At 47.0% G+C, this 18,440-nt stretch overlaps 7 protein-coding genes across 7 annotated transcripts; 5 read left to right on the top strand and 2 right to left on the bottom strand.

The window, feature by feature from the left end:
* Positions 1–1,077: 1,077 nt before the first annotated feature.
* On the bottom strand, positions 1,078–4,252 carry N7466_005094 (putative protein kinase Yak1; the record flags this gene model as incomplete). The annotated part of the gene is made up of 8 exons (XM_057164491.1): positions 1,078–1,916; positions 1,976–2,334; positions 2,398–2,517; positions 2,585–2,844; positions 2,914–3,073; positions 3,131–3,330; positions 3,385–3,647; positions 3,712–4,252. 8 exons carry the CDS (start codon positions 4,250–4,252, stop codon positions 1,078–1,080), a joined length of 2,742 nt encoding a protein of 913 aa, XP_057023172.1.
* Positions 4,253–7,064: 2,812 nt separating this feature from the next.
* On the top strand, positions 7,065–7,705 carry N7466_005093 (uncharacterized protein; the record flags this gene model as incomplete). Its single annotated transcript, XM_057164490.1, has 3 exons — positions 7,065–7,332; positions 7,392–7,523; positions 7,614–7,705. The coding sequence occupies 3 exons, from the start codon at positions 7,065–7,067 to the stop codon at positions 7,703–7,705; spliced, it is 492 nt and encodes a 163-aa protein (XP_057023171.1).
* A 1,759-nt stretch (positions 7,706–9,464) lies between these two features.
* N7466_005092 (uncharacterized protein) lies at positions 9,465–10,470 on the top strand (the record flags this gene model as incomplete). The annotated part of the gene is made up of 3 exons (XM_057164489.1): positions 9,465–9,582; positions 9,645–10,259; positions 10,334–10,470. 3 exons carry the CDS (start codon positions 9,465–9,467, stop codon positions 10,468–10,470), a joined length of 870 nt encoding a protein of 289 aa, XP_057023170.1.
* Positions 10,471–11,512: 1,042 nt separating this feature from the next.
* Positions 11,513–12,223, top strand: N7466_005091 (uncharacterized protein; the record flags this gene model as incomplete). Its single annotated transcript, XM_057164488.1, has 1 exon — positions 11,513–12,223. The coding sequence occupies one exon, from the start codon at positions 11,513–11,515 to the stop codon at positions 12,221–12,223; it is 711 nt and encodes a 236-aa protein (XP_057023169.1).
* A 78-nt stretch (positions 12,224–12,301) lies between these two features.
* Positions 12,302–13,522, bottom strand: N7466_005090 (RNA polymerase II mediator complex subunit MED27 domain-containing protein; the record flags this gene model as incomplete). Its single annotated transcript, XM_057164487.1, has 3 exons — positions 12,302–12,475; positions 12,559–13,218; positions 13,331–13,522. The coding sequence occupies 3 exons, from the start codon at positions 13,520–13,522 to the stop codon at positions 12,302–12,304; spliced, it is 1,026 nt and encodes a 341-aa protein (XP_057023168.1).
* A 1,107-nt stretch (positions 13,523–14,629) lies between these two features.
* N7466_005089 (uncharacterized protein) lies at positions 14,630–15,791 on the top strand (the record flags this gene model as incomplete). Its single annotated transcript, XM_057164486.1, has 4 exons — positions 14,630–14,688; positions 14,803–14,840; positions 14,889–15,112; positions 15,168–15,791. 4 exons carry the CDS (start codon positions 14,630–14,632, stop codon positions 15,789–15,791), a joined length of 945 nt encoding a protein of 314 aa, XP_057023167.1.
* A 781-nt stretch (positions 15,792–16,572) lies between these two features.
* N7466_005088 (putative MFS sugar transporter) lies at positions 16,573–18,250 on the top strand (the record flags this gene model as incomplete). The annotated part of the gene is made up of 4 exons (XM_057164485.1): positions 16,573–16,783; positions 16,847–17,018; positions 17,072–17,550; positions 17,607–18,250. 4 exons carry the CDS (start codon positions 16,573–16,575, stop codon positions 18,248–18,250), a joined length of 1,506 nt encoding a protein of 501 aa, XP_057023166.1.
* Positions 18,251–18,440: the final 190 nt, after the last annotated feature.

Here is an 18,440-nt window from a genome sequence, read left to right as displayed (position 1 = left end):
CCTTCCAAGTCGAACTACAAGTATAGAATGGGATGATAAGTTTATACTACATGTAAGTACTAGTAGGCTTAAAACAAGATCAAACGGCTATGATTGACTCTATATATAATATCTCTTTTTTTCGCCCTAGAAAAGAAGTAATGGTATCTGTTTTTCAAAATTCATATGCAAGTCCCACAGCATCAAAGGCCCCCAAAACTGAACATAGTATTCGACACAAAAACTCTTGGAGACGTAACACGCATCATGTATCTCAAGTACAGTACAGAAAAAAAAAAATTGAAATGAAAGGAAAAGAAAAGAAAAAAATAAAAAGATAGCAAGGTCATTCCCTAAGCAAAATGGGAAAATAAGAGCTTACTGAGACAAGCAAAAAGGGGGGAGAAAACGGGGGGTATGTTCTTTCATACTCCAGGCTATGCCGAATGAAGAAAACGAAGTTAAAAGGAACAAGATAAAAAACAACAAAGAATAAAAAGATTTGTAACAGTAGTCGTGGGTAAGCCGACCCGATCGACAAATCCAAATCATTTTGCAGGGCAAAGATAGCAAGAAACAAAGGTAGCGACATGATCATGGCCAGGAAGGTAAATACAGAATCATAACCACGTTGGATCGGTCACTGCATCATAGTGCAAATGATCGTGGAATTCGACACAATGCTACATCGATAATCAAAAATAAATAGAAAAAGCATTGTTTTTGAACACACGCTCTCTCTCTCTCTCTCAGCCCCAATGTCTGTTTTCAGATAGATCCAAGTCACTTGTAAGTCAAGACGACAAGAGCCGACCCATGGAGGACCATCAACCGAGGACTCGAGCCAAAAGGAATAATTTGCCAGGCTGGTCAATTTATGGGAGCATAGTGGGACGATGTGGGGGTGGGTGAGTCAAGCAGAAGTTGCATCAGACACGAGAAGACATTGGAACGGCGCTCTGGCACGGGCGCACGCACCGGGCGTGTAGATGCTTGACTGTAGAAAAAGAAATTTAACCAGTAAATCAGATTCCAAGACACCATATGAAAGCACCTGTTCATTTTCGGTAGTGCTCAAGGTGTCTGTTCAGGGCCCCTTTAGTGCCACTGGTTTTGGCCCATATACTCGCCCATCACCCCATCCTCAAGGGTGCGAATGAAGTCTCGGTTTCGTTGATTTCCATTGCCATTTCCACTGCCGTTGCTACTTCCCCCAGCCCGGCTACCGCGACGTCGCTGGGCATTGGCGTCTACATAACCATCAGGAGGAGGGGGATAGTAAGCAGGGCTAGGTTGTAAGCGGATCGGGGCGTTAGGATCCAAGTGGCTAGCCACGCGTTGGATAGTTGGAGGGATGCCCCCACCCTGCGGGTCGATGGTTGATGCACGTTGACGACCGGCCCTCGTTGTCGCCTGCGCGTACAAACTCTGTCCTTGACCATACTGTTGTTGTTGTTGTTGTGGGGGAATTTGACCCGGAGTTGGACCTGGCATCATACCCATCTGATGACTCGAGTAGCCTGGAGGTTGTGTGGGGTAAGGCGGTGGAGGTGCCCCGGTCTGCTGCTGATACATTCCATTGTACATGGGTGGCGGTGGAGGAGGAGGAGGCTGGGCATGGGTCGGGGTGTGCTGTTGGTATGGGTTCATTTGCATCGGGTACGCAGCTTGGGCTTGCACAGACTGCTGCGCCTGCGCCACCTGAGCTGCTCTCTGCTTGCTGGTGGCTTCTGCTTGCTGCTGTTGCTGGACGCCTGGCGCAACGGTCTTGTTGAGAGTTGAGTACTTCAAGTTCATTGGGGGGACAAATGGACCAGTGAACTTCTGCTGGGTAATGAACGGGTGTAGCTTGGCCTGCTGGGGTGACCATCGCTCAAGGGGATCGATGGACAGCAGACCACGCACGAAATCGATAAACGCAACGCGGTTGTTCAACTCTGTGCATTGTTAGTCAGTCAACGACAAATTAAGAAAGCTAAAGGAGATGGAAACATACCTCGCTCAACTTCGTTTTGCTTCATGTTTTTCCTCGGCATGGGGTAGCTTCGGATGATCTCTTCCAACGTTGAGGCAGAGAAGTACTTCTTGCTGGGCTGTTCCTTGGTGTTATGCTCTCGTGAGTATTGCTCCAAAGTCTTGAGACGGTAGACCTGTCGACCATATTCATCTTGCGTTTTCTCAAAAAATTCGCCTGACTGTTTACCGTTCTCCAGCATCCAGGTCGGAGGTATGCCCATCATATCGACAATCCGAGAGATTTGGTTGTATTCGGAAGAGCCTGGGAATAAGGGCAACCCTAAGAAGAGCTCGACGACAATGCACCCGAGAGACCACATGTCGATGGCGGATGAATATCTAGTCCAGTTAGCGGAAGAGATTCACACAAGAAAAATGCATTTGGTAATTGAAGTGACATACGGCAGACCAAGAAGAACTTCTGGCGAACGGTAGAAACGTGATTGAATATATGTGTAAACAGTTTGGCGCTCGTCACATGCAGAGCCAAAGTCAATGACCTTGATAATTGGACTTTCAAGACTATTTTGATTATACAAACATCAGTAAAGTGTGGGGTCAAGAGTATGCTGGAAACTTTTGAACTCACTTCTTCAAGAGAATATTTTCTGGTTTGAGATCACAGTGGATCAAATGAGCCTTGCTCAAGAGACTCAGGGCATTCAGCAGCTGCTGGGCAAAGACGCGAACAAGAGTTGTGCTTAGTCCTCGGAACTGGTTCTGCTTGATAAGTTCGTAGAGATTAACGCTAAGTAATTCAAATGCAAGACAAAGATGCTGGCGGTGGATGAAGGTGTCCTTCAAACGAAGGAGGTGGTGGTCGTCATTCTTGTCGTATTTGCTATTTAGCTGTGGGACAGGTTGGGTTAGTGAGCGCCGGGGAAATCACTGTCAGTTATAGATGATGAGAGAACATACCAGATCCAAAACAGAGACTTCCATCATACTCTGGTTGAAGTAGGCAGTCTTATTTTTGATAACCTTGACCGCCACAACCTCTTGTGTTTTCAGGTTCTGGCATTTCACGACCTGACCAAAGGTGCCCTGACCCAATACATCGAGGATAAGATAACGGTTCCTGCAAGAGAATGGTCAAAACTAGAGCCTTGGAGAGGAATGAACGTAGAAAGCGTACTTGTGGCCAGCTTCCTCGCTACCGAGAATGTCGTTCACATAGAGAATATAGTCACTATCCTCATTGTCATAGCCATCGTTTTTGGTGCCCTTGCTTGGCTTAGTAAGAACACGGCGCGGGTTTCTGGACGACTCGTAGTTGAAGTTCGGGTTGCAGATGCGGTAGGTCGCAGGTAGGTGACTGGTCAAGGCATGGAGCGGCTAGGAAGGGTAAGTTGTTGAGCCGGAAGCAGGGATACATAGCAGATCACTTACACTTATGAAGCCTCCTTCAGGGTTTGCACGCCGATATGCCGGTTGGGCATGAACCCGAGGGTGGAGATCCTGCACCGACTTGATCTTCTGGAACTTGGGGACTGGACCTCGGCCCGGGGTTTGAGACGGCAGGGAGCCGGATCGCGTGGATCGAGATTCGGGCGCAAATGCGCTACCCAGGTGAGAGCCTGCGGAGGATGGGAAATACTGGTCGGGGCTGAGATCGGAGGCCTGGAGAGGAGGAAGTCTAGGGGCGCGGTTCGCTGTTCATAAGAGGTTAGCAGTTGAAATCCGCAAGGCGCACATCAAGAGAAACCGATCACTCACAGGGCGGCGATTGGTAACCTTGCGGCGGAGACGAGTAGTCTCCCGCTCGGCCCGGCGACCGTCGCGACTGGTTAGAGGGCGAGAAGTAGGAGCCCTGCTTCCCGGGGCTGGTTGGGTATGACATGGGCGGCGATAGAGCGTTCATCGGCGAGTACCTACGAGCGGCCGAAGACTCTTCGGTCTGAGCAAGGAATTGAGATGAAGCGCGAGTGTGATTGTTTGGCCTGGATGGATACTTGGCGCGGTTGTAGGGGTCAGCGTCCTCCATATTGGTGTCGGTATCGGTGACATAATCCCGACTACGTGGCGTGGCGGTAGGAGACGACGCCATAGATACTGGCTTGGAGTTTCGGCCGGTGGAAGGAGCCTTGGGGTTGTTGCCAGGAGTTTGAAAACTCTCGTAGGTGTATCCGACGGGGGGCTGTGACTGCGGTGGCTGACCGTACTTCGAGGCCTGCTGGGGATGAGCAGCCAATCCGGTATTGAACTGCGCGGGGCGACCCATCAGGGGATCCTGATAGGGTTGCCATTTAGAATCCATGCTGGACGAGAAGTCTCGACTCTATGTCGATCGGAGATTTGACGTAGTTTTGGAGGGAAACTGGAATGGGAGGATTGGGCGTCGTCGTGCACCGTGTGGCAGCCACAATGCGATTGGGGGGGGGATTGCGTGGGGAGTGCGGGAGGGGGGATCAGACACAAACACACGCGAGAAGCGCGATCGCAGACAAGGAGGCCGTAGGTCCCTTGGGTCCCTGCGGTAGGAGCGATTGGGGGGTTGGTGGGATGTGAAGGTTAATTTGCCCAGCGCCTCATCATCGGAAGTCTTGAGAACTTCGGGTTGAGGATTAGGAAATTGGAGGGGGCGGGTCTGCCACCGACGTAGACACCGACCAGAATGTGGTTTCGGCGAAGAGAAGAACTACCTGAAGGGGAGATAGAAAAAAAAAAGGACCCCAAAACCAGTGGAGATATAAGAGGGAAGGAAACTCGTCCAAGCGACTAGAATCCAGAACCCCAGAAGTACATAAAAATCCCCGATTTATATCTGGGGAGAGGAAGAGGGGGAAAAGAAAGTTGTGGGAAGTGGGAGTCCTTGAACTTCAATCCTCGCTCAATCTCGATCTAGCTTTTGACAGGGAAAAAGCGATCGTCATGAAGCCATTGATCAAAGAACCTGTCCCGCGTGATTTTACCACTATGAAATGCTCTGTACAACTTGACCAGGATGAGTGCAATGGATTCTACTCCGTACTGAATTTGGTGATCTCACGACTCGAGGATTGTGGTCTCCTCGGCGACGTGTCGCTCAGATCGTCGCGTCATTGCATACCCAACTGCCAAACTTGTAGCCAAAGCGTCGCAGCCTGAATGTCTAAATGTATTCCCTTATAAATGGCCCTTTCTCAAGGGTCGTTTGCCAAATTTCTATCAATTGCGCTTCATCGACGCTCATTGTCTCATTCATGAAGGGAAACATCGTTGGCTGAGATCGTCGTCATAGAATCTGGAGATGTTGTGGGCCTGGTCCTAGTCCAAGATTGCCCTTTATATTGGGTTTCAAAAATTTCTTCTGAATCTCAGGAAATTTATGAAAGACCAACATAGCTGTTCAAAAGTACTAGGAGAATTTGAAAACACAAAGAGTCAAAACCAAACAGATTTGTAGAGATGTCAAGTTCAAACTACTAGTATATGTGACCCATTCAGATCGGACATTACTAGTTAGTTATTCAGTGATTTTATGCGGATGACTAATGGATATGATAAATACATACTAAGATAAATCATGTGACAGTGTCAATTTAGGAAGGCGGTGGGACATCCGGGGTTAATTCTGCTGGTTGTATATGAATCATCGTCTCTCCGCTTTTCCTGCTTACTGCAGAGGTATTTACAGTGGAGAACTTTTCATCATTGATTTACTCGTAATGGAGGCATTTTATATAGCTTGTGTAAATTTTTAAATCCAAATGGGTGACTTAGGTCCCTTATTAACCTAATTCAAACATTGAATGCTAAGACACAACTTCCAGATGGCATGTACATACACTACAAACTGTAATAGGTAAAATTTCATTCCTACTGGTAAATGTAGGTATTTATTGTGAGACAGTCCCTTACTCTCAATACAACTTCGCCATAAGCTTCATCTTGGCTTGCATCTCTTCAATCAATTGTTTCCCCCAAATCCAGATGGGAAGCATTCTAGCCAGGCATTTCCCACTCGGATAGTATCGGCTTGGTTCACGTGCTGTCTTCAATCTTCCTTGCTGCGTCTTTGCGTTCGATCTGTTTCGGTACAGGCTATTTTCCCTGGTTTCCTCGGACAAGATCGCTGTCCGTCCATGGAACTATCGGCATGATCAAAATGAAAAGATGAACATCACACGGCTCATCTCCAAGAAAAAGAATACTCTCAGCAATTCCAAGGGTAACTTGGAAATTCTGTGGGTCGAATCACATCAGTACGTCGGCCAAGGGTTCAGGGGTCTGCATTGCGGATGAAACCCATGGTTACGTACTTTACGACCAAGTGCTGCATGTTCATGGCTTTTCATCTTATTGAACAAACCATCATCATCGCTTTTTTGTTCATGACCGAATCCTTTTGATGCTATTTTAGGCAATCTTTCCTTTTTTCACCTGATATGATCGCCCCTCACGTTTCAAAGCTTTTTCAATGACATCTGTCTCGGGTGCTGTTTGTTTCTTTATCCATGAGTGGGTATGATCGGCATCGAGTCTTCTACTTTGATTGGTGAGCAACTTGGAACTAGTGACGGGGGCAAAGGGCCATACCCCACTCACTGGAGAAAGCTGCCCATTTGAACGAAAGAATTCAAGCAGACGAGCTACGCTGTACGACACTAGCGAGGACTAAGATGAAAGGATGTGGCAGATCCCCTTGACTCGACTTGTGACGACGCAGGTGGACCTGCAGCTTCAAAGACAAAATGCATCAAACTCAATCATTATTGCCAACCTATAAAGATAGCCGGCCAGTTACTGTACAAAAAAAAATTGCAGATCTCTCACAATATCGTCAAGAATAATTCAGTACCAACCACAGAACTGCCCGCTTTACACTAAAGATCTCCAGCCCAGGGAACCCACGATCGCGGATCCTCACAAGTTCACCCACTCGGTGGCGCGTTTCTCCACACGATTTTCCAGCTTTTCGCAATCCCCCATCGCCCTTTCACGCTTAAATACCTCGCGCCTTCCCCCCCCCCCAATAACACCTTCTCTATCTTTGTAATTATTATCATTTACTCCAGGACACCCTTTGCTTTCGCTCTTCCCTCTCTCCATCAAAAGTTCTCTTTGCCATCATCAAACCACAGCTCAAAATGAAGTTCTTCGCAACTCTTGCTCTCCTGGCCGCCACCGCCACCGCTGGCCCCGTCACCAAGACCTTCAGTCTGCAGACAACCGGTGCCTCCAACAGCAGTTTGAACGGCTTGTACCTCACCACCAAGTCTACCGGCCCTCTCAACAGTTTGGCGGTGTTCACCGGCGGCGCAAGCGACGCTGCCACATTTTACCTTTCGAACGGCACGGTGCGGTACCAGGCGGAGAATGGCGCACCGTGGGCCATTGCACTCGTTTCCGAGGATGGTAAGTTACTCTTTAAACCTGGATCGTTCGCCACCTTGATTTCCAGGGTAAACTAACAGATCTCCCGTCTCTTAAAGATCGCAAGGCGCCTGTCGAAGTGAGCGTGAGCCCCACAACCGGTAGCACCGGCTTCGGATTTGCCAGTGATGGCGACCTGGAGACCTCAAACAAGAACTGGGGTGGCTGGCTCGGTAAGTCTAATTTCTTTCTTCTTTGGATATTGATCCAAGGCTTGGTCCTTTGTTGTAAAAGCTTTCGGAGGCTGACTTGTACTTTTCTAGCTTGCACTGATGACGCCCTTTACTATGTCAACCTTGCTCAAACTGGCAGCTATACCGGTTGCGACAAGGTCGAACTCCAGGCATCTTCCTAGAATTCTAGAATCCTAGAATCGATTAGGGGGCGTATCCTTGGAGTTTGTAATGCTATTTTTTTTTCCAACCCGCTTGGTTATGATGATGAAGAGGCTTCTTTCACGACTGTACATTCACTGCGATCCTGGTCAAATACTGGATAGACTGGAGTTTAATGATAATATATTTTGATCAATTGACCTTTTCCCTCTCCATGCCTCCAGTACTACATATATGGTAGGTACCTACATGGAAGCTACCTACCTAAGTAGGTAAGAGAACAACTTCAAATGTTGCCTTAATCGTGAACGTAAGGCTTGAAATCAAGTGCACGGCCCTGGAGAATTGTTTCAAGGTTTCCCAGGTGGTTCTTCTGTCTCTATGTTGAATCTTCATTTTATTTACATGTAGTGTTCAAATGTTTTATCTTCTCATTGCTTTCCTCGGTGGGTGATGAAGAATCTCCAAGCTTGCCAGACTTTTCAGGCAGATATCATTCCAATATCACTCTTTTCTCACTTCAAATGTTTAGAAAAAAATTCAGCACCATTGTTTTCGTAGCCATTGGAGACCTCATCTGGGCCACATTTATCTTCCAAGGTTGTGGATACCTGAAGGCTCTGCAAAATCGTATCGGTGAGTGCTATCTTACTATTTCTCTTTTCTTCTTCTCCATTTCCTTTGATTGACCATATCTAAATCCCGATTAGCTGATTGTTTTTATGAGTATCCGAAATCATGTACTGCAACAACAAATACCGATAAATCTAACGTAATACTACCCAAGTAGTAGAGGGGCTATATACCATATTTACAGCTGATAAAGCATTCTGCCAACACCAGGACTTACAATACCAAAACAAACAAAGAATAAAGCTGTGTTCTAAGGAGAACAGGAAAGAAGAAAAGAGAGAGAGAAAAAAGAAGGCTTCATAATTTTCATATTGATACCTATTCCTACTACATGTCCTAGTGAAAATTAATTGATCTGTTTGACTTGGTGAATTTACCGAGGGTGGGTCAATAGCATTTATTCCCGAGGACATTTCACTTATGCATTGATAATGTACATTCAGGGTCCAACACTTCTCACATTACACATGAAGAAAATAGCAAATTAGATTATATTCCTTATACTTGAATTTAAAGATATTTTTTTCTCATATATAAAGTACAAGATGCCATTATGGCATGTGTGGTTCAATCTCCAATGGAGTTTATAAATAGGCTTGATGTCTCACACGCCTGAACAGCCACCATGGCCAAGTTGGGCTTAGCCCCGCAATACATTTCAAACGCCCTTTTTCCCTTCGGCCTCAACGACCTTCAATTCTCTTTCACTTCCCAAGGCTATTTGCTCACGTCGCTCGTTTGACTGCAATCTGTCGCTGCTGCTTGCGTCTTGGTCGTTGGTCTTTTTCTCATCTTTCGCTTCTCCCCACAAAATCCACACATTCCTCCGTGATCGACAGAAATCCAGGGTCCACCAGATCGCCCTGACAATTTTGCTCCCTCCACTTCGTCTAAATCGCTTGCTTCTTCATCAATTCACTTCCTCGGCAACCCCCGGCCAAAGCCAAAGAACTTTTGCAGACATCACAATAGACCGAGGCCGTGACCTTTCGACAATCACCGACAGCCATCTCCACGCTGCTCATCGGTGCAAGGGGTTGTTGATTCGGTCGTTCGATTCCAATCAGGGGGACCTTAGACTTCCCATCTGCTCCCAGGCCTAGTCTCTTTCTTAACCGCCTGCTACCATTCACATTTACCGTCATCATGCGGCTCATCTTGAGTATTTTGTATACGTTCTTGTTGCTGGGGACGATCGCCTCGGCTTGGCCCTGGTCCAACTATGGACAGGTATTCGGAGGTGGCATGTTGGAAAGACGCGCAGGTACATCTACCTCTGGTCCGCTCTCATCACGCTCTAAGACTAAGCTGACTTAATCCCCCTAGACGAGACAACTACTGCATCAACATCCGAACAAACCACCACAGTCGCTTCTAAAACCACTTCCACGTCCTCCTCCAGTGGGACCAACACCAACTCAGACACTAGCACCGCCAGTGACGGTACAAGCTCTGGGTCCACCACCTCCGGGTCCACCACCACTGGTACATCCAAAAATACCAAGACAACGGCATCTAGCAACACCACCACATCCTCGGTCTCGATTAACGCCGCTGCTGGTGAAGGTGGTATCTCCATGCTCACCCCGGACTCAACTTCGACCACCTACTACAAGATCGGCCAGAACATCACCTTTGTCTGGAACTACACATCTGTCACCGTCTCCCCTACTGCCGTGGACGTCGTGGCATCCTGCAGTTTGAACAGTGTTACCTATACCCTGACCAAGAACATGAGCATGGAAGCCACTGGAACCGCCATTTGGGATACCGGCGATTACGAGAAGACCGCCACCATCCCGCTGCTCACAGCAAGCTACACGCTCTTCGTCTATGACTCCGACAAGTCTCTCACCGACACTGCCAGTGCTGGCTACCTCGGCTCAGATACCGGATATTCTTTTGGAATGTACTTCCCTCAATCTGCCACACCACTTAACGGTATGTTTCATTAGCCCTCGCCCTATTCCATTCTCCATTATCTTTACCAATGAACCCAACTGACAACCCCTTAGGATACTTCTGTGTCACTTGTAACAGTGCTATCTCCGACATTCGCAGCCAAGGCCTCAAATTCGCCGTCGGCATGGCCATGATCACAGTCTTCTCCTTCACGTGGTTTGCGGGCAACTTTGGCTTCTTGGCCTTCTAAGCCCATTCAAGGCAGGGCCAGAGCGACATGAAATTCTTATGGATATATTCTTTCATTTAAGGCGTTGTCCATTTCTTGAAAGCGAAACATTATGATTAATAGCAAGAAAATGGCGTTTGGATTTTCGGATATATTAGGGACTGCATTTGTGTTTTTTTTTTTTGGTTTGAAGTTTTTGATTGTCCCCCTTTTTTCATTGGAAAAATTTTGCATCCTGTTTACATAGTACTTTACTTAATAGTCATTACAATGTAATGTCGAATGAGACTGGTATCTACTACATTTTAAAACCGATGTGTTTTATTTTCAGAGTCAAGTATGAATCCAAAGGATAGACTACTAGTAGACGTTCTCTAAATAATCTGCTCTTCATTTTCCCAGGCAGGCATGATATCCAGTTGTTCCAATCGCAAAACTCTTACAATCTTAACCCCTGCCACTCGATTCCAGCTTGATACCATTGATCCGTTATGAAGAGCCTCCTTGTTCATTGTGTAAAGACTTTCAGCATTCTTTCAAGCAAGACAGCCTTTCCAGCTGCAAGTCATGACACAGAAGTTCTATGTCTTTCATGTCACGGGTAGGTTTCACCTACATTGAAAGATGGCATTGTCATTTGTGAGACCACGGGTATCTAGTAGAATAAGCATACACTTCAATATCCATTTACTTTGAGTAATAGTCACTCTTAGGTATTTGGGCTGTTACACGGCGAATTCTGTACACCAGAAAGACTCAAAGAAGAAGAACAAATGAAAGAGATAGAAGGAAAGAAAGAAAGAAACCTCCATTTGAGATTGAAATGTCTAAACACAATTGATCCTGCAGAATTAAAGCAAAGACTTTGTAAGAATCAAACACTCATATTTTCCTTTGCTATATCAAGTCCCGAACTCCCCAGCGAACCAATTCGGATCAGATCAAGCCTCATTGACATCTTTAATTATTCAATTGTATCTTCCTGCCACTCTATTCTCTGGTATACGAAAGCCACAACCACAGCCCAAAGCAAAAGCAAAAGCAAAAGCAAAAGAAGAGAAAAATGGCACGACAAAACCAGACCCTGGGCTGGATCTGGCCCAAAGATCCCCGACCAGGAAATCCATCGAGCTGGCCACGCCGCTGGCGCCTCCGCGATGTCCTCACGAACAAAGGCCCAGACATATACGTCGGTGTCATTGGCCAGAAGACCAAATCCCCATCGTCTGCATCCACATCTAGATCCTCATCTGTAGCGAGAGGACTCACACCCTCAACTACGCCCTCAAGCACGCCCTCAGCCCGGACCAGACGATCTCATAGAACAAATTGGGATCGCTGGGACCACGAGCCCACGCCATTCGAGTCTATCAGCAATGCAAACTCCGCAGCCTGGGGCCCCAGTGCAGGTTCTACCTCTGGCTCTGCAGGTTCTTCTACTGCTCCCGTTGCCGCTCCCGTTTCTATCTCGAACAGGAGTTCCAGATCCAAATCAAAGCCCAAGATCGAATTGCCCTGGGCCCGTCGGGGAGACGGGGAGAGATACGATTACCGTCAACGCAAGTATACCGTTCCCGACATGGGGACGTGGAGTCGAGTGGAGTACTGTGCGGGGCGGGGGGAAGGGTCCGAGAAACATTATGTGCCGAGGCGGTATTGGGATCGGAATGGCAACGAGTATCCGGCCAATTACTGGCATGATATTATCTATGGAGAACATGATGATCATGATGTTGGAGATGAGGAGTCAAATGGAAGTACGAGTACATGGTGAAGACGTGCATTTGGGCATGGGGACAATCCTTGTTCAATTATTCGTTTGTTGATTGGCCTGACTTTGAAACACCTATTCTCAAGCACAGCTAGAATGGAGGGCGTCAAATGCGAAGATTCGGACCTTTTCGTCTGTCGATGGATGAGTAGATTGTGCGCGGCGGATTGTTGGGAGTTGTGCTGCGTTGTTGGTGAGTTGGGTACACTTGGTACAGGGGGTTTGTTTGATATCTGCATATGAAGCGATCATATCCTAGGAAACAGTTAGAATAGATTACACACAGAGACGACCAATGTCAAGTTTTCCTTTTTCCTTTGATCGAAGATTGCACGTACTAATAAGAAAGCAAGATCCCACTTGCGCGGCCTCGAGTTCAGGCATTCGAGCACGGCTTGCTCAAGTTTTGTTGTGGAGCGACCTGGCGCCACTCTGCTAGATACCTGCCACCCGGACACATCGGAGGACTTGAAGTCCCGCACACCTGCAACGAGGAAGACCATTCCAGCTCTTGCAAGTGCAACAACCAAGGAAGTCTGGTTCTGTCCTTTGATTATACGGACACCGGGGATATCGCGCTGGACAAATCTTTCAATGACGGCAGTCCACTGGCCCTCAGAAGATAAAGCTTTTGTGCGTTCGGCGTCTTCTTCTTCACGCAGCCGCTCGTCCTCTCTGGTTTTCTCGGCCTTGGTCATCTCAGCAAAAAGGACGTCATAATCTTTCTCCCACATTCCTGTGGGCTGGATAATTTGACCGTTGGCTTCTTTCAGTCGCGCTTCCACGTGCGCCCAAACAGGCTTCATTTCCGGGCTGCGCCACATGGATTGGAACTGCTCGAGACTGGCATATCTAGCGTTTGCCGATTGACCGAGATCATTGCGTAGAACTGCTGGTGATTCAGCGGCTGGGTTGTTGGTGGATAGTTTGTTTGAGCTTGATATTGGACCCAATGGCTCTAAGAGTCCAGCGGGAACAAACTGTCGAATTTCGTGGATCTAGGAACATTAGCTTCAATTCATAACTTATGACGCATTTTTCTTTGATTTGGAAGATGCATTGGCAGATATGGGTAGATGTGATATGCGATTTTTAACGTGCGTAACACACCTTGCGTTCCAGTTCTTGTAGCTTTGCTAGTGACGAGACAAGTTGAATCTCAGATTCCCAGTCGATGGGCTTAGAATCAACGTCGCTGGACTGCGTTGCGCCATTCGTGCCGACAACTTGTCCTTCAACCTTTGTGGGACCAGAAGCAGTTGTTGGATTCGCTGCAGGCGCAGACGTTGGTGCAGTAGACATTGCAGAAGAAGGAAAGAAGACACCCGAGACCAAAGTGTCGATTTTTTGGCGAAGAATGTGCCTAAATACCACCACCAAAGGTTTATCCAGAGACTTTGAACCTGCAGAGCCCCGGAAAACGGATGTACTAGGCTTGACTGGGGATATATGGCAATGTGTCTGGCCAAGTCAATCGTATAAGGTTTTTGAGACGACCGACTGTGTTGGCAACGGTTTCTAATGGCGAGGTAATTAGACTGCACCCACGGGATTCTAAAATGTATCAGCGAAAGGAAGGACGCCCCCAAAAGACTCTTCTTAATTGATTGTCTGCGTTAATCACGTCGACGCCTCAGTTGAGAGGGAGATGCGGGAGACATAGCACAGCCACTTCTACTATCTCGTCGCTAGCCATTGTGGCTGGTTAATTGGGAATTCTGCTCACATTGGCTCACCGCTTTCCTTTAAGGTGAGAAATAGAAAGCGGTAAGAGTGCGAGTTTGAGATTGTACGCTAATCCTGATCGGGTATGACAGCCTCAATATTCGGGCTCAAAATTTGTTTTAACATGAATATACAACTTCTTAGAAATACTTCTCCGCTGTTTCAAACAGTCTTAATTATTTCCCAATTCTAACTTCAATCTGTGACAGACTAGATTGTGGTTAGAACTTGAAAATTCGACCATGAAACATGTAAAATAGTACAGTCTACTAGTGTAAACCATGTGATAGTGTCGATTCATGGTTCATCGTCACGAATGATTTAGATCTTAGAAAGAAGATATGATGGAAGATGATCCCAAATAAGCTTGGAGGCATCGCTTCGGCTTTACATTGTAAGACGCTGAGCTGTTCTTAAGACAATAACGAATATCGATTTTATCTCGGACCGAGTCAATCGCCATTGTCTTAGTCCAGATAACCGCTTCGAGCAAAAGACTCAAAGAGCATGGCAAGTAAGAAAAAACGCCATATCTGTTTTTGAAGAGCTATGTGGTTGATTTGGTTTGTTCAACTTGCAACGGTCACTTATCTCACTTCAAACTGAAGCCGTCAATCTCCATCTTCAACAAAGAATAGCTGCTCCCATCAATGACGAAGTGGCAATCGTCTGCTACAATCCACGATGGTCAGTGATGTCTCAAGCGTTGAGAATGTGCCTTTGTTGCGAAGCTTCGCCATGCAGTACGTATGACTCCCATGTTGAAAATGGCTTTCTAGTCAAGCATATATAGACATCTGGAACGAACCTCATTCATCTCAATGATCCTCAATTCAGACACCATTTCAATATTACAGTTACAAACAACGACCGGCCTTCATCTTCATCTACTCAGGTAAGCTCTGAATATATACTAATATATGCACCACTCTTGCATCAAAAGACGAACGGAAAGATGCTGACCACAACAGCATCGTCAAATTTATCCAGAAATCCTCCAATATGCATATGCAAAACCCAGAACCTGGCGTCAGTACTACGGAACCCTTGAAGACTTGCCAAAGATGTTTCCTCCGACTGGACAAATTTCCCGATCACCAATGTGTCTATCAAAAGGGCCACAAGGCGTGCCAGTATTGCCACAAGGTCCGCCATCGCTGCATCCAGGTAGTTACATTTGAACAGAATTGTTTGGTAGGACAATCCAAACTGACACATGTAGATTCCCGATGAGCTTCAGGCTGAAGCCAGAAATGTCATTGACATCGATGAATTATCTAGCCAACGTCCGCGGCTAGTTCAGGGTATCCTTCAAAAGATCCGTAGACGCACCTACTTGATTAATCAGAAGAAGAAATTGGAAGGATGCTCTGGGGTTATCGATGCAAAGCCAGAACCCGATCTTGAGGAATCCAACCAGGACGACGATGGCGATGAGGATTACAATGTGGATCTCGCAGAGGAAGAAATTCCTAGCTTTGACGTGTACGAGTATTCCGAGATGGATGCCGCTTCCGAGGACCAACTTCATCTATCTCTTGATACAGCTGCAATAAATCATGATGACGAGATGGACGACGCTGCCGAAGCGCAACTACACAGTTCTCTTACTGCATCTGCAAAGCTTAGTGACATTGAGATGGGTGAGGCCTCTGAAGAGCAGCTCCACGGTTCTCTCAGTGCAATTGCAGAGCATGGTGACATTGAGATGGGTGACGCTTCAGAGGAGCAGCTTCATAGCTCCCTTGATGAAGAGGCAGAAAACCCAGAAGTGAACAAGAATACCTATTCACGAGTCACTCGAAACTTCTTGAAAAGGGTGGGGGAGTGTACCAACTGGCTTTGATGGAGGGACAAACTTGGAAGTTTCCGCACATGTCGGGTTGGATTTTGCAGAGTGAATTTATCATAGATTTCATAGATGGAGATGATTCAATGTTTGTACTTCAGAATTGATCTTTATTTTTCGTCATTGATTGATACCCAGGTGAACTTGTGTGTTTATCTCAGGTATGTAGTAAGGTCAGGTCAGGGGTGGAACAAGTCTGCATGATTCAAGTTACTCTCATCATTCATGGTTCAGAAACCATTAAGCGCCCTGTAGTAGTATCTGATCAAGTGCGGTTGCACCTTCCTACCAAAGGTTCCTTCCATTTCAGGCAAGTCAGGCACCAGGAATATCCTTAATCCGCGTCATGACTTGTGACTTAATGCCCAAGTAGGAAACCGCAACCCGCTTCGGGTGTTGCCGATCGAACTCTTTTTAGAGTTCCCGAATCTAATGTCAGGACAGCGCGTGGCTTGCCAAAACCGGCGCCACGAGTCACGACTTATACCACAGTGGAGTATTCACCATTCAATGTTCCCCAGAGTCCCCCCCACAGACCTCCTTCGCCCGCATCCCGCGTAAATGGCCTCTCCAGATTCCCCAGAATCAGTGACAGGACCCACCGTGGATACTGAACACGCGACATCGATTGGACCATGTGAAACGCTACCCTCATCATTCATGACGATGTTGCTCGGCTGTGCATTGGGCTTGTTCCTGGCGCTGGTCCACGCATATAAGACAAGGGGTTGCCCTTGAATAGCGAGATCTGGTACAGAACCCCTTCAAGATATACAGTATGCGTACCTGGTTTGGACGGGGCAAATCCCTGCAGGCTGCTGTCACGGCATGCTGTCTTATGGCTTTTATCTTGTTTGGATATGACCAAGGAGTCTTCAGCAGTATTGTAACCAACGAGGATTGGATAAGACAGTTCAATTATCCCAATGACTCTGAAGAGGGTATTATCGTTAGCTGCTATAACCTGGGATGTCTTTTGGGATGTTTCAGTAAGTAGGATCACCGACCACGCCTGGGCATATCTACAGATCATTTCAATTAACAAAAAATAGTCAATTTTTTTATTGGAGAAACCCTTGGCCGTCGAAGAACGATGTGGGTTGCGATGGCCGTGGTCATTGTAGGCGCAATACTGCAGACTACTGCGTTTACGGTGCCTCATTTGGTGATCGGAAGACTTGTCACCGGTGCAGGTACAGGAATGAAGACCTCCACTGTGCCAATGTATGCTTCGTGGGTGGAGATTACCCTGACCGAATAATGCTGACTCCTAATAGGTATCAAGCAGAAATGTGCGATGGCAAAACACGGGGTCGCCTTATCTCCTCCGAGGTGCTTTTCACAGCTGTGGGCATTTGCATTGCATACTGGTTTGATTTCGGCATGTCCTATGCCCGGGGTCCCATAGCTTGGCGTCTTCCAATTGCCATTCAGGTTATCTTTGCTGTCTTCGTCATTGTTCTTCTGTTCGGTCTGCCTGAATCTCCTCGATGGCTCATGAATCATGGTCAAGAAAAAGAGGCTATCAAGGTGCTGTGTGCAGTTTACAACCTAGAAGAGTATGACGAGTATATTGTCAAAGAGCGCCAAGCGATTCAATCAGCAATTGAGCTAGAGAGTGCTGCTAGTAAGCAGTCTATGTGGAAAATCTTCCGCAATGATGAAGTCAAGACGGGCCAAAGAGTCCTTCTTGCGTGGGGAATGCAGCTCATGAACCAAGTCGGAGGAATCAATATGATTGTTTATTACGTGCCAAGTACGTACATCACTGAGTCTATGTTTAAGACCTGATTGAGCTAATCATTCATCTAGCCGTCTTGCAAAAGAATGTCGGACTTACCGGAAAGCTTCCTTCGATCTTGGGTGGATGTATTGAAGTCATGTTCATGATCGGCTCTCTTCTTCCAGCCTTTATGCTAGACCAGATGGGTCGGCGACGAACAATGATGATAGGATCATTTGGCCTGGGCGTGTGCATGCTTATGATCGCAGCACTACTATCGCAGGTTGACGAGCCGAACGGAAAGAATTACGCCTCGGCCTCAGTGGCGTTCTTCTTCCTATATATGCTCATTCATGGGATGTCCATAAATTCTGTGCCCTGGGTATATGTCCCCGAGATCTTGCCCTTGGACGCTCGAACAAAAGGAACTGCCATCGGTGTCAGCTCAAACTGGCTATGGAATTTCACTGTGGTCATGATCACGCCCGTCATTATCAACCGTATCCAATGGAAGGCATATCTGATCTTCATGATTACCAATTTAATCTTCATCCCGGTTGTCTATTTCTTTTATCCCGAGACTGGCAATTTGCGCCTGGAGGATGTTGATTTGATCTTTTCTCGGGGAGGCGACCCAGTGAAACAAGCACGAATCATGGCTGCGGAGCTCAAAGCGCACGGCCGGATTGAAGACTCCGATTGTTCATCGAAGCGAATGGATTTGAGCCCATAACCTATATTACTGAGTTTAGGCAGATGAAGAGCAGTAGCTTTAGTCTTCAGGGATAGTCTATTCATATTGTGCATGCAAGAAGAGCCTTGGAGGTTTCAAAACTTCTGTTCCCTTACTTCCTACCTCTGGGAAAAGCGAATGCAGCACTTGGGCACTCGAAAGGTCCCAGAACATTTGAAGCGGTGCTCGA

This window comes from Penicillium verhagenii (assembly GCF_028828195.1).
Source record: "Penicillium verhagenii strain IBT 33310 chromosome Unknown utg000005l_segment0_segment0, whole genome shotgun sequence".
Taxonomy (NCBI): domain Eukaryota; kingdom Fungi; phylum Ascomycota; class Eurotiomycetes; order Eurotiales; family Aspergillaceae; genus Penicillium; species Penicillium verhagenii.
Note: the sequence above shows the minus strand (reverse complement) of the source record. Positions and strands in the feature narration are given on the sequence as shown.